The sequence below is a fragment of the Vanellus vanellus genome (genome assembly GCF_965231255.1).
Source record: "Vanellus vanellus genome assembly, chromosome: 4".
Classification (NCBI taxonomy): domain Eukaryota; kingdom Metazoa; phylum Chordata; class Aves; order Charadriiformes; family Charadriidae; genus Vanellus; species Vanellus vanellus.
Genome location: NC_138909.1, coordinates 28,241,693 through 28,255,167, shown reverse-complemented (window position 1 = coordinate 28,255,167; position 13,475 = coordinate 28,241,693). Strand labels below are relative to the sequence as shown.

At 36.4% G+C, this 13,475-nt stretch overlaps 1 protein-coding gene across 1 annotated transcript in view; it reads left to right on the top strand.

Moving 5' to 3' along the window:
- The first annotated feature begins 3,025 nt into the window (after nt 1–3,025).
- Nucleotides 3,026–13,475, top strand: part of GSTCD (glutathione S-transferase C-terminal domain containing) — a 69,177-nt gene continuing 58,727 nt past the window's right edge. Inside the window, exons 1-3 of the mRNA XM_082482649.1 lie at nt 3,026–3,123; nt 7,872–8,303; nt 9,938–10,399. Of these exons, the coding sequence (XP_082338775.1) occupies nt 7,893–8,303; nt 9,938–10,399 (873 nt within the window). The 5' untranslated portion in view covers nt 3,026–3,123; nt 7,872–7,892. The remainder of the gene's footprint in view (nt 3,124–7,871; nt 8,304–9,937; nt 10,400–13,475) is intronic.

The following is a 13,475-nucleotide window of genomic DNA, read 5'->3' as shown; positions in this document are numbered from 1 at the left end:
AGCCAAGGTGGTTTTTATGCCAAAGGTAGACAACACTGTTTATCTTGTCTTTAAGTTGCATTGCAAATCTTGTGATGTTCACTACTCCCTTTCCCTCTTTCAACAGTGGCTACTGTAAAATAAGGCCAATGTAGAATAAAAAGCATCTCTTCCCACAGAATTTACAGTCTAATTAGAGAAGAGTGCTGGAAAAAAATAGTGTGAGTAAATAGTGTAAAGTATTGTAGGTTTTGTTTGTTCTGAGTTCCATCTTTTGTTGTATTGTGTATGTCTGTGGCTGCTTTTATCTTAGTAAGCTGCCAAAGGATTCATAAATTTATCGCATTTAATGGAAGGGTAGTAGTTATGTGAATATATTTAAGTGAGAATGGACAACCAGGTAGGCTATTAAGCCTTTCAACGGAAGGGCTGTGCATAAATCCAGAAGGAAGATGTACCCTGCAGAGCCAAAATAGTGCGAAAAACCAACTATCTTAGAAACAAAAAGTATAGGAAACAAGGCTTTATAGATAAGTCTGTGCTTAGAGACAAGATGTTAGGAGGAATTCTCTGAACTAAAAATGGGAGAGGGATGAGATATGGCAGTGCAAGAGTGTACAGTTCAGTTGGAGTGACTATGCAAGGAGGCCTTACCTTCTTACAGGAAACAATTTAAGGAAAGACAGGTATAGTCAATTATAGACAGAACTGGACAGATTTATTTTGGTTTCTCTTCTATGAGAGACTTGGGAATAAAATTAGCCTGATTGTAGTTTTACGTGGTGTTCATAGACTGGACTTAAAAAAAACACAACCAACCAAACAACAAAACCCTTGAGGAAGGTGTCTGATTTCTAGGGTTGCTGTAGAACAGACTTCCTGTGTGACGTTAGGCTAAAAATACTCTCTGTGCTTCAGCTTTTTCACATGTATAATGGGAATCTGGGAAACTTCCACCTTGCGAGGCTTTTGAGAGGAAAGTCTATGAGATGATCAGTTACTATTGTGATATGACATTGAAGTTTTTACAGTAACTAGCAATATAAATAAATCCAGACTGAATGCTTTGCTCTTCTATGGAAATAAATATGTAATGAGTTGCAGAAACCCGTTTTGTTAAAAATACTTTTAAAAGTTATTGTGGGAATTAAAGTATAAAAATAATTCTGTTGATGTTGAAAAGCTCAATGCAAAAAGCAGAGCGGGGTTTTCCATTGCTAGCTCTCTTTACCTTGTAGTCTGGAAAAGTCTTGTCCTCCTGGTTTGAAAAGTACATAACTTTAAACATCCCCATAGTTAGTATTTCCTTTTCTTTTCCAATTTGCTTAAAATTTGCTAACTTCTCTCTAAACAGATGGAATAGCAAAATTTAAATTCAGGCAAAAGGTAAGGGAAAAATACTAGTTAAGAACTAGTTAAGAACATGTGCTTCCAGTTGTGAAGAAATATTACAGTGATCTAGTAAGAGATTGAGACAGTAGAGATCTGTGGCATAGAGAGTTGAATTGCCAATATGAATCAGGACAAACTTCAATGCCTGGGGATTCTGACAGTGGTAGTGAATGCAGTTCTTGTGGTTTAGCCGTGTAGATGGCAAAGCTTGTGTCCAGGACAAAAGTCTTGTTTCTCATATTAGCTAATGTGCATTTTATCAATCTCTAAAATCTCTGTTACAATATTTTAATGATGCTGCTCTCATTTTAGTAATTCTAGAAACAAATGTTGAATGGAGAAAGAGGAAAATCTTTTATTTGAACAGTTACTCTGTATTTCTAGAATGTGGCAGGTGGCTTTACGTTAGTCACCATTTGTCTGAGGCTGAAAAAGAAAATTTCCTAAATAAACTTTTGAGGTAGTTGCTGAATCATCCTTTTTGTGGTGAAGACTTTTTTTTGATGTCTGAGAGAAGAGAAACCTGCTGAATTAGTCTAAATCTTCTCATTTCAAATATGCATTAAAAAAAAATCTTACGTTACCAAGGTAGGCATCTTATTTGGCAATTGCACAGCCTGAATGAAAGTTCTGTATGAGTTCAGAAGTTGAACTTTCCATGTAAGTACTGGATGAAAAATAAAGGTGGAGAACTTTTAGCAGTGCTTTCTACAGATGGTAGAGAGAGACCTGCGGATAGAAGTCAGAAAATGGGTGAAGGGGATTTACAAAAGATTTTCTCATCAATAGAGCTCAGGCCGTTGTTTTTTTTTTCCTTCTTCTTCGTGTAGTAGGAAGTTTTAAATAGGTTGAACTTTCTTCTGTGTTTATTCCGTGTGAGCTCTGTAGTTGCAATGAAACTGAATCTCTAATAGAGACTTACTTTATTCACAATATCGCTTGGGTATTCAACTTGGATATCTATGAACAAAATTAACTTAATTGTTATGTTTTGGCCTTCTGAAATCCCTTATGTTGAATACAAATAGATTAAAAACCCCAAAACCCTTAAACTTTCAGCTGTCTTAAAGGACGATGGAAAGGAAAGTCTTTTGCTCCCTGAGAATCTTGTATATTAAGAATTAACTTAGAAACAATTTATAGCCAATCTAGTTAGAAAAAGTAACTTCTAAGTATAAACCAAACCAGTAGCCTTAATTCCTTTAGAATTCTGAAAAATGTTGTCCTCTACTGCTCAGTTCTTAAGGGTGTTCGCTTGGTAGCAGTTTTAACGTGAGCGCTGTTAATTTTCTAAGTGTTGATCACCAACAGAAATATCAGCTAATAAGCTTATCTGTTCTCGTTTGAGAATGGTACCTTCATGTTAATAATTTGTATTTTCAATTGGGTGAAATTAAATGAAGAATTAAGTGCAAGTATTGGAAGGAGATGGAGGAGAAAACCTGAGCAAATTGACAAGTGAATCTTAGCCTTCATTAAATCAATAGTTAAGAGTCTTAAAAAAAACTTAGTCCAATGTTTGAGCTTAAATTATCATGAATTTAAAGATACATATTTTAACATGTTTGTTTGGGCTTTCTTGGAATTTAGATGCGAGTTCTTTGGCAGCTGTAAAGGAGACGTGTCCCTGGATCACCACACTGGTCATAGCAAAGGAGGAGAGAAACAGCTGGAGGATGCAAACGGGAGCTTCAAGTGCAACATTTCTTTTGTTTTCCTGCTGAGTGAAGCTCATCTTTTCATCCCTTGAAGGTTAGATGCAGAAACAGAAAAATATTATTTTCCCAAATGGACCCTAATTAAGAATAGAATTTGTTCCACTCCACACAGTAAGTTTAATAACTCAGATCTAAATTGACCATATGAGTAGCAGAAGAGCGAGTATGGTCCTGGGAAACCAATTTCAGTGTTGCAGCACTGCAAATTTGAGAAGAGAAAGGGTCTTTGGTAGAAAGAATAGTAGTACTGTAGTACATGAGAAGAATTCATGACTATATTTGAAAATAATGGGACAATATATTGCAAAGACACCTGCAGGTCAGGTACCATGAGTACTTGCAGGATCAGAGCCTTTAGTTGAGAGAGATCTGATTGCCTGCATGAACCGAAATGAATCGCTGTCATATAAATGATGAAATGACAGATTGCTTTGTCAGGGTCTGGAAATCATTTGTGTATGTAAGTACCTATTTTCAGATTTAAGACCCAATTTTGTGAAGTGTGCAATGTTCTTAACTCTCCCTGAAAACCAAAGAAATGAGACATTTGTATTTTTGTGATGAGAGCTGAAGTTACCTCCTCCTCTGGAGTTTGTTCTGCTCAGTGTAAGATATTAGTTGCTTGCACGTTTTTGAGAAATTAGCAATTTACAGTTTGTTTTTATTTGGTACAGTATTACTAACTGGAATGATTAATTGTTGCTGTATTGATACTGTCACTATTTATGTGATTCCTTAAAGAGGAAATTCTGATAATATTGACCATAATTTTCATCTTTGGGTTTTCCGTTACTCCTCCCATGTAGGGAGAGTCTAATTAGCCGAAACAGCTGCCTTAGCTTAACCCTTCTCCTTCCCCCACACCTTGATACGAGAATCCCACTCTAAATTCTTTTTGTGAGTACTTTTTTTAAAAAAACTGCGTTGCTACTGAATGTTTTATGAATGAGTGGTACTTACAATTTTTTGCTTTTTTGGGGGTAAATGCAACTTCAGCATGTGCACAAAGCCTAGCTAAAGGAGAATCTAGCTATTGGAAAACTTATTAAAAATAACTGCCTATCCAACCAGAAGAAAATGTATAAATGGGGTTTTTATATATCAGAAAATTGAACAGCAGATACTGCAACTTCACTAAGAGCCCTGAGATTCTTGTCAATGGGCAATGAAAGCTCTGTTTTTGTTTTGGGGTTAGTATAGCTACTTCTGTTTGAACAGCTAAGCTTCAAATTGTACTGAGCATTTAAGCATTATGCTTATCTCTGTAGACCTGTTCACTGGTTATTTGTGCTTCATGGAGGTGAAGTGTACAATTCTGTGGAGAGTTACTGGAGAACTTTTTTGTCCTTTGGGTCTTACGAGTAGCTGATTACAGGCAGGCACTGGAGGACTGCCAGCCACTGAGTACGGTAACTAGTGTTGTACTGGACTGTCTTAAGTGAGAACCCCTCTCATAAGCTATCTAAGCTTATTTTAAGAACTACCAAGCCTATGTGAGGTGGCTTTACCTGAGGAAGGAGAATATGAGAAAGAACCAAACAGAAGTCTGAACTGACTCTGTGGAGAAGGTATAACAAGTCATGGGACTAGAGGGTACTATGCTGATTCAGCATGTGATACCAGGACCAGCTGACACTATCTAGGTCTGAGCTACTGTGAAAGCAAGTAATTTCCTGGGCTGTTTGTCACCTGTAGTTGCACATTTCTCCCATGTCCTTTACATGGGCACATTTGCAGCTATGTGCTGAGCGACATTAATTTGCTGCTCTGGATGAGGGCGAAGAAAAACCTTGGCCCTTCCTTCCTCCCCTCCCCAAAATAATTTGTTCTCAATCAATTCTGCAAACTGTTCTGTTTTTACAGCGTGAGCACAGTGCTGCTGTGTGAGTAGATCATTAATGTCATTATTTCAGTGTTCTTTCTGTCTTTGTAGAAGTTCATTTAGGTTCAGAAAAATCTGTCTCTCTGGCATAGTTCACCATGTTTCAGCTGAGTAGTGGTAAATTACTCTGTATGTTTACAAAAAATTACTTTGAGTTTTGAAGAAGTTAGTAACCACCCTCAAGCTGCTGGCCCAGCTGTCTCCTAGAGGTTCTCTCTTAAAGGCATTTAGAAGAACAGACCTTTTCTGAGTGTACCGTTGCTTAAGTGCAAAATCCAGAGCTTTACCTAAAATGGCTGAGAGAAGTAACTTTAAGTTAAGATACTGTGGACTAAATGAAGTGGGCTGCATGCATATGCCTGTTTTCTGACCCTATCGAGAATGGAGCGGGTAGCTCTGGACAACATCTGCTTATCCTGCTTCAGCAAGATCCAAGTATTTGTTTATCTGTTTTGTGTGACTTCTGTATGTGATAGTTGTATACCTGAGGATAAGAATAGTTGAAATTTTCCAGAGAAATTTGAAGTCAAATTTCAAGCTTCAAGAAGACAGGTGGATTAATAGGATAGCGTCAGCTGTGGCTTTTACTGGGTTGAATACATAGCAGACCAGTAACCAACAAGTCATTATTTCCAATCAGTTACTGTCTCTGGGACTGACTGATGGCTGCTATCTATTACTCATTGCTACTGTGTAGAAGTAATCTTGTTCACCAGATTGAAGGAGAAATCACATTGATGGAGTTCACCCTTTTGTCTACCAGTTTCATAGCAGGACATTTTTGTAATTTTAATCAGTAGTGTTATTAAGTAGTACCTCTATTTGTGCATCTTTCAAGTATTTATTTTTTATTTTTAGTCTAATGATATATTATCCACTGTGGGGAAACAGTGCACCAGAGCTGCTACTCTGGATTGAAAATGGGCAAAGGCCAGTGTACCTGTTAAGAGAACCTGTGTGGTAAAAAGGGTAATGTTTTACTTATGCAGTCCTGAGTGGTGGATTTGGAATAATTTGTAAGAACAGGTGATTAACAGATGGAAACTACAGAATAATGTACTTGGGAAATAGAAACCTCTTCAGAATTTACCAAAATATTTAGCAGTTCTATACGGCATGGTAATGACAAAAAAAGAAAAAATGCTGATTATGTCCAGAAAGGTCAACCAGAAGAAAAAATTCAGTGGTGAAGTGACTTGTAAGATGAATGCATATGTCTGAGTGGCTAGAGTGGCCAGGAAAAGATGCTCTACAGGTTCCCATGGAAAATAAAAACAACCCAAATGCGTATGACAGTACTATTTAATATTGAAAGAAGTACTATAGTCAAGGATATGAGTTTAACTGCTAGTATCTATTGATTTAGCAGGTAAAGCTAACTCTTCTTGACTAATCTCCTCAATGGTACCTTCACTATGTAATTTCTTCCACTGTACTTACAGTATTCAATCTGTCTTGACTTATATGCTGTCAAGATTTATCCAAATAAAATAGCTTTGAGGGAAGTAGCTATTTCATTATGTATTGTACTATTCTTTGTGTGGCAGGTGTATTAATTGAAGAAAAGCAACATTACTATTATGTTGGGCCACTGTTGTTCTGAGACAGTCATGTCATGTGATGGTTTAAAAATACTTTGCTATAACAGTCATTATTATGATCTTTACTTAATGTCAGGTGGATTTGATTTTCTTCTTGTACTGCCTCTTTTTGGACAATTGATTTGGCCCAGTGATAGATGATATAAAATAGTAAATTTGATGTGCACATCTACTTGAAAAAAAATAAAATCCAATAATCTAGATGTATGATATGAAAAACTTTTTTGCTTTTTAAATAATTACATCATATTCATGTAACTGTACAGAGACCTTATTAATCTAGACACTTACTTGAAAGGCTGGTGCTGTTCCAGTGTCACTTGTGCTTTATGTACATATGTATAAAAAAAACCATACTGGCCTTTCTTAGCAACATTCAGATTTCTTTCTTTTATTATAATAAAGCTTTCTTCTGTAATGCTGTTTTAAGACTGCCCTCTAGTGTCTAAAGCTTTTCAATATGAGTTGTGATTTATAAGTTAATGGGCAATTTTATTGAATGATTGAGCAGAAAAATTATTGCATCATTGCTTTATATTAAACTGGTATGGAATAGTTTAATAGGAAAAATGTAATTTTCAACTAGGTATAAGGAAAATGAATTTAAGTTTGTAGTATAATGAGAAGACATTAATTTCAGCTATGTAACCTTTAAAGTAGTTGTGTGTTTGGGGTCTTCATGTAGCATTCTTGAAATGAACATTTTTTTTATTTTTATGTGTCTTCTTGACCTTCAGTTAGTATCTTGCCAGGCTTTAAATTCGTTTTTAATACAGAAACCAATATTATTTCACATGGCCTAAATACCCTATATATACACCTTCTAACAGTTACAGACAGTTTTCTAACGCACACATTTGTCTGATTGTTGTGGATTTGTGCTCAGGAACATGTTTTTTCAGTAATATATGGTTAATGTTGTGGGAGATTATTGATTTAAAAAAAAAAGTCTTGCTATAAAATGTTTATACACCAAAAAATTTAAAAGGAAATATTTTCTTTTTGTTTTGTATGTTTTGTTTAATGTCATAAATATGCTAAAATGTAAAAAAAAAAAAAAAATTACACAGATCATTTCCTTATCAATGATATGTATGTGAAGAGACAGTGTATATGTGAAACCATTCTTTTCTCTCAAGAAGGGCTTGCAGTCCACTTATTCAGGCAGGATGTCTTTAATAGTGTCTTATGTTAAAATCAGTTTTAGCAGATAGTAGAAGGACCACTATTTCAAACCCCCTTTTTTTGTTCTAAATTCTGTATTCTTTTATGAATGTTATGTTCTAATTTCTATTTCAGGAACTTCAGCTCAGGAGGAAGATGAAAGATAGTGTCGCTGAAGAACATTTATATTTGGGTTTTTCTCATCAGTACAGAGATAGTATCTTTCCTCTTCATACATCTATTTCACTGTTTTTGCTATCCTACTGTGACTGTAAATTATTCAAAGTTTTCTTAGTGCCAACTGGTGAAGATGTGGATGATCAGTTTGTGACAAAAAACCTCCTTGGTGATCTTGAGGTCCATTTAATCTCCAGATGTCAGCTTCCACTGGTTGTGCAGAGCTGCTGTTTACCTGCTGTTGTCGTGAAAGATGGCAAGTTCTGCCGAGCTGGGCTTTCTGTTGTCTTAAGGCATATAATACAGAAAACATACGAGGCAGATCCATCTAAAAAGGATATTTTGGAACTCTTAGGCTTTAAGAAGACCTGCTTAAAAGCCTGTGCTGAAGTGAGTGCGCCTCTTTCTCTTTGATACATTAATAGGGGGTTTTGTAAGCATTAAATACTCCGAAGTAGACTCTTAATATTGATGTAAACTAAGTTATTTTAGTGAGAAAGTTAAGTTGCTTAGAAAATGAAATTTCCTTAGTGGAGAAGTATCTGTATTTTGGTGTAAGGATGAAAAATAATTGTTTTTAAAGATATTACTTTTTAGCAGCACAAAAAACCCAATAAGATTCAAAAAATAGGTCAGATCTTTGTTTCATGTCTAGCAGTGTAGTTTCGATGAGTTATAAAGTACAGCTCTTGCAGTTTGAAATAAACTAGGAAATACCTAATTGATTGTTAGTTTTGATTTCAAGTGCACTGTTAGCCTTCGTCACTGCCAAGGCACACTGCTGGCTTATGTTTAGCTTATGCTCACCAGGGTGTCCAGGGTCTTTTCAGCAGAGCTGCTACCTGGCCAGGTAGTCGGTCCCTAGCCTGTACCATTACAGGGGTTTGGTCCATCCTAGGTGCAGAATGTTTTATTGAGTTTCATGTTGGTTCCTATAAGCCTGTTCTCTGGCCTGTGCAGACCCCCTTCTCGGGAGCTGCCTCTTGGAGTTTGTTGATTGCTCTGCTCAACTCACTGTCATCCTTGATATCAGTGTATTCCATCTACCCCTCCAGGTCACTGGTAAAGATAATTAAATAGGATAAATCTCAGTATAGACCCCTAAAGAGCTCCACTTCTAACTGACCTTCAGGTGGAGTGTGAACCGTTAAAACACTACTACCCTTTGAGTTGATATTTCAGCCCTTTTATCACATAGCAGTTTACTCATCTGGCAGCTCATCCATCTAGACTTGCCTTCCTCACTTCTCTTGGGAGGTTGGACTCCACTATTTCATGATCGCTACATCCATGGTTGCCATTGATTACTGTGCCTCCAACCGAGTTCATTCCTGTTGGTGAGTAGGGGGAAGCATATCCCTGCATTAGTCCATCTAGCACTAGCATAAAGAAGTTGTCCCTGACATACTACAGAAACCTCTGGTTCTAATCTCTTCTTGGAACTGCTGGAAAACTTGATTCTGTATTTCAGATGGCTGCAAAGTGAGTAAACTGAATACAAAAAGACAAGAGTTTAAAAGTTTTAAAACCTTTAAGTACAGATAATAAGAAAAAGAGGATGAGGATAAGAACATGGAAAAAAAAAGATTTCTTTTCAGTTGTTGTTCGGTTAGACTAAAGTTTTTTGATGTTGCATGCTAAAACCCCAGTAATAATATAATACTTTTTTGTAAAATAAATGTACTCAAAATCTGTTAGTTGTAATCTGGTTTTATTAGCAGCACTTGGCAGAGATGATGTATATAAATTGACCACAGCTTTGCTTCTCGTGAGTTACACAGCCACCCTAATCTTACACCAATAATAAGGAATAAAAATACACTATACTGGATAACTGTTCATTCTGTTATATATAAGATTTATCTTCCTAATTCTGCTATTGCAAAGGTAATATGGAATATCTGAGCTTCTAAGATTATCAAAGAATGTATTTAAAGCTGGAATTTCTTTGCTCAAAGTGGACAAAAAGGTACCTTGGATTTTGTTTCTGTAGAGACATTAATTACATAAATTTATCTTAACAGGTTAGCCAGTGGACCAGGCTTTGTGAGATCAGCATACCTCTGGCTGTTGAAGGATTTTTGACGGCGTCTCCTGAGCATAGTCAGACTATTCCTCCTGACATTTTACAGCTTGAAAGGAAGCTTGGAGAACCTGTCCGAGTACATAATGATGACAAAATTCGAAGGCAAAAACTTCAACAACAGAAGGCAGGTGGAAAGGCTGCAGTGCCTGTACTTGGTAAAGAAGCAACAGAGGAAGGAAAGACAGTGGAAATGCATGAACATCCACTCCCAAGTTTGGAACTGAGCATAGCTTTCTCCAAGCTGCTTGCCCCGGAAGTATCAGATCCAGTCAACAGGGAGGCCCCTCACATCAGGAGAACAAAAACCTCTGACCTTCCACTTTTGGACCATGTTTTTGCAGAAGGGCTTTATTTTACCTTGGCAGATATAGTGCTTTTGCCATGCATCCATCAGTTCTTGGTAAGACAACAAGTTCTGCAAATATTAAGTAGTGTATATGTGTTTTTTTAACAACTGAAAAGTTGTAAAATGTATTAATTTAAAATATATTGTGGTGTTTGCAGTGTGAACTTAACTTGAAACAGAAGATTTGACTTTGTTTTTGTACAAACAAATAACTGATTGGTGAGATCACCAAAATTATTTTTATTTACATAGCATATCAATACTTAGTAAACACTGCAAACTGTTAAAATATTATACTGAAATACTTTGACACCAAGTTGCCCAGAAAATTCCTCCATGAAAATACTTAAAAGAGACACTTAAAGTACATTCTAATATGCATAAAGCAAAAGTAGGTAAGCATGAACCTATTTTCTTGCTCAAATTTAGTGTACTATATTTATGACCGTGACTCAATGGATATTTACTAAAGTGAGACCATTTTATCTGTGAAGAATTTTTTGAGTTTTGGAATTTTGATTCCATCATAAATTGCAAATTTTAAAAGGAGGGAGGGTTGAGAATGGTATAGTAATTTTAAAATACTAGAAGGGATGTCTCACATGGGAGATTTAAAATGGACACTTAAAGTACATTGTAATATTCATAGAAAAAAAAAGTAGGTAAGCATGGACCTATTTTAATTTTGGTTTCAGTGTACTGGGGGGCAAGGCAAAATGAATTCCTGCCTGGTTTGTTGTACTTTTATCACATGGATATTATCTGAATTGGCATTCTTTTCAGCAAAGACTTGAAACTTTATGTGAGTTTATCTTGACATGGACAGATACGCTTAAAAGAAAACAAGTACCTTCTAAGAAAGTGAGAATGCCTTTTAGGGAGGGAGTGAATCAGAGACTATGGTGGCTTTTTGAAGGAGTAAATCCTTGATTTTCCTTACCCATACTAGAGCTGAAGAGGTACTCGGTTATTGACTAGGGAAAGACTTCTAAAACTCATTTGTTTATGCTACTGTTATATAATTTTTTGAGATTCTCTTGAAGTTTTTTTTGTCTACAAATATTTCTTTTTAAAATATGGTATGCTATGACTCCTGATATGCTTATTTCTCTTCATAATAGGTTAATTACTTTCAATCTTTACTGTTGTTTTCTTCTAGTTCCTAGGAATGAGTTCTTTGTTTGGGAGGAAACATTCCTGTGTAGCCAACCTGGCTTTTTATCAAGCCCTTCCACAAAATAAGCCACCTTCATAGCACATCTGTAGATAAAGATGGGTGCCTAGGACAGCATAATACCTACATATCAGCAAACCTTTTATTCTTTTGTGCAGTTTTTACAAAACTTAGTCTGTATTCTTCAAGGAAGGACTGATCACCGTGACCCCATTCAGAAATGAGGTGGTGTGTCTAGGAAGTCAGCTTCTTTGGGATGTGCTTCAGCCCCTGAAACTTCAGTAATCTGTAGTTTCGTCGTTCATAGTATTGTTGCTACGAAACTGTTTTCCACAGTTTGTGGAAGGTCCTTTGTTTACTGCAGTGAAAGGAGAAGCTCCTTGGAAAAGGTTACGTTGCTAGAAGCTCGTGGAGTGAAGTTTATAACTGAAAAGTTGATTCTCCTTGCAGTCTTATGAGATTGGCTGCTTAATTTTTTTCTAATAGAATCTTGCGTTACCTGTGTGGTCCAATAACATGCTGATAGAACGTCCATACTTTCCTTTAGGGGAGTTGAATGTTTTCCTATCAAATTGTGTAAGTATTTTGGAAATGCCAAGAGCATGGTGTATTCAAAGATACCCTCTTCTCCTTTGCAGTCAACGTAGCACGTTCCCAACACTGGCTAAGTGCCAATGGGCTGTTTTCAATTGTCTTCATCCTTGTCTTTTTCCTTCACATCGAGAGGTTTTCACAGCACAATGAGAAAAAACAGTGTATGCTAGGAAAGTAATATGGACACTGTATATAGTGGGTATATGCAAAATTTATTTCTGAGTGTAGGACTATTTTGCATCTTGTGATGTGTTTAGAGATTTCAAAAGTATTTAGAGGTCTCCCAGTCTGTATATGGAGGAATTTGAAACCTTCCAAGAGTTTCACCAAGGTAAAACAAGAAAAGCACTGACACAGCTGGCAGTCCAGGCACCACATGGAATGTGGAAAACTGGAATAAATCTTTGCTCCCTGACATAGAATGTCATTATAGAAACACTGTTGCAAGTGGCAAAGCTGATTTTAGAAGTTCATGCACTCCAGGATGCAGTTTGCCAGGCTATTGGTTGTGTCAACTTGACTGTAATTTGAATCAGTAAAGAATTCATGTCTTTCTACCTTTCGATCAATGAGCTGTTAAAAACTCATTTTACCCCTCTTTTAGGGAAGACCCTTATTCACTTGGTTATTGAATCTTTTGGGGTGAATCTCTCCCACTGTACAAAATTTAACAGAGCCTAAGAAGGAGATTGTGTGTGTGTGTGTGTTGGTTGTTTTTTTTATAGCACTTATCTAGTAAGTGCGAGTGTCTTGCAGATTCTGTTGCACAAATATCTTAACATCGGGATTAGGAGAATGTATCAAAATATGTTTTGAGCCTAATAAAGCCATGCAATTTGATTTTTATTTCTTTTTTTTTTTTTAACCCTTCACCCCCCCCCGTCCCCCTTTTCTCCCTCTACTCTTTTCTCACCTCTGGAAAGAGGTAGGGCTTAGTAGTGCAAGTGACTTGAGCTCAGCTTCAAAATCAATTTTACTGTGGGAAAAACTTCTGTGGCAAGACTTATGTGAGAGTCTTGCTCAGCACAATATGTGCACTGAGTTTTATGAGGATGTGCACACAGAACAGAAATAAAGAAATGGCTACTGTGTCTTTATTTCCCACGACAATAAAATGGTACAAGATTGCCTACTACCAGTATTCCTGCAGTTACTCTATGAGATTGATAGCTAAGCTGGTGTCTGTCACCAGGAAGAGCTCTGAGTGAAGTTGGTATTTGCATTTTGATTTTGCAAGTTGTTATTCCAAATTTGTCTTATGGTGTTTGAAAACAAATGTAATTCCTGGAGAAGATGCTGTCAGTCGTATTCAGAGAAACAATCCCTAAAATTAAGATAATAACTAGTGAACATTAATATGTG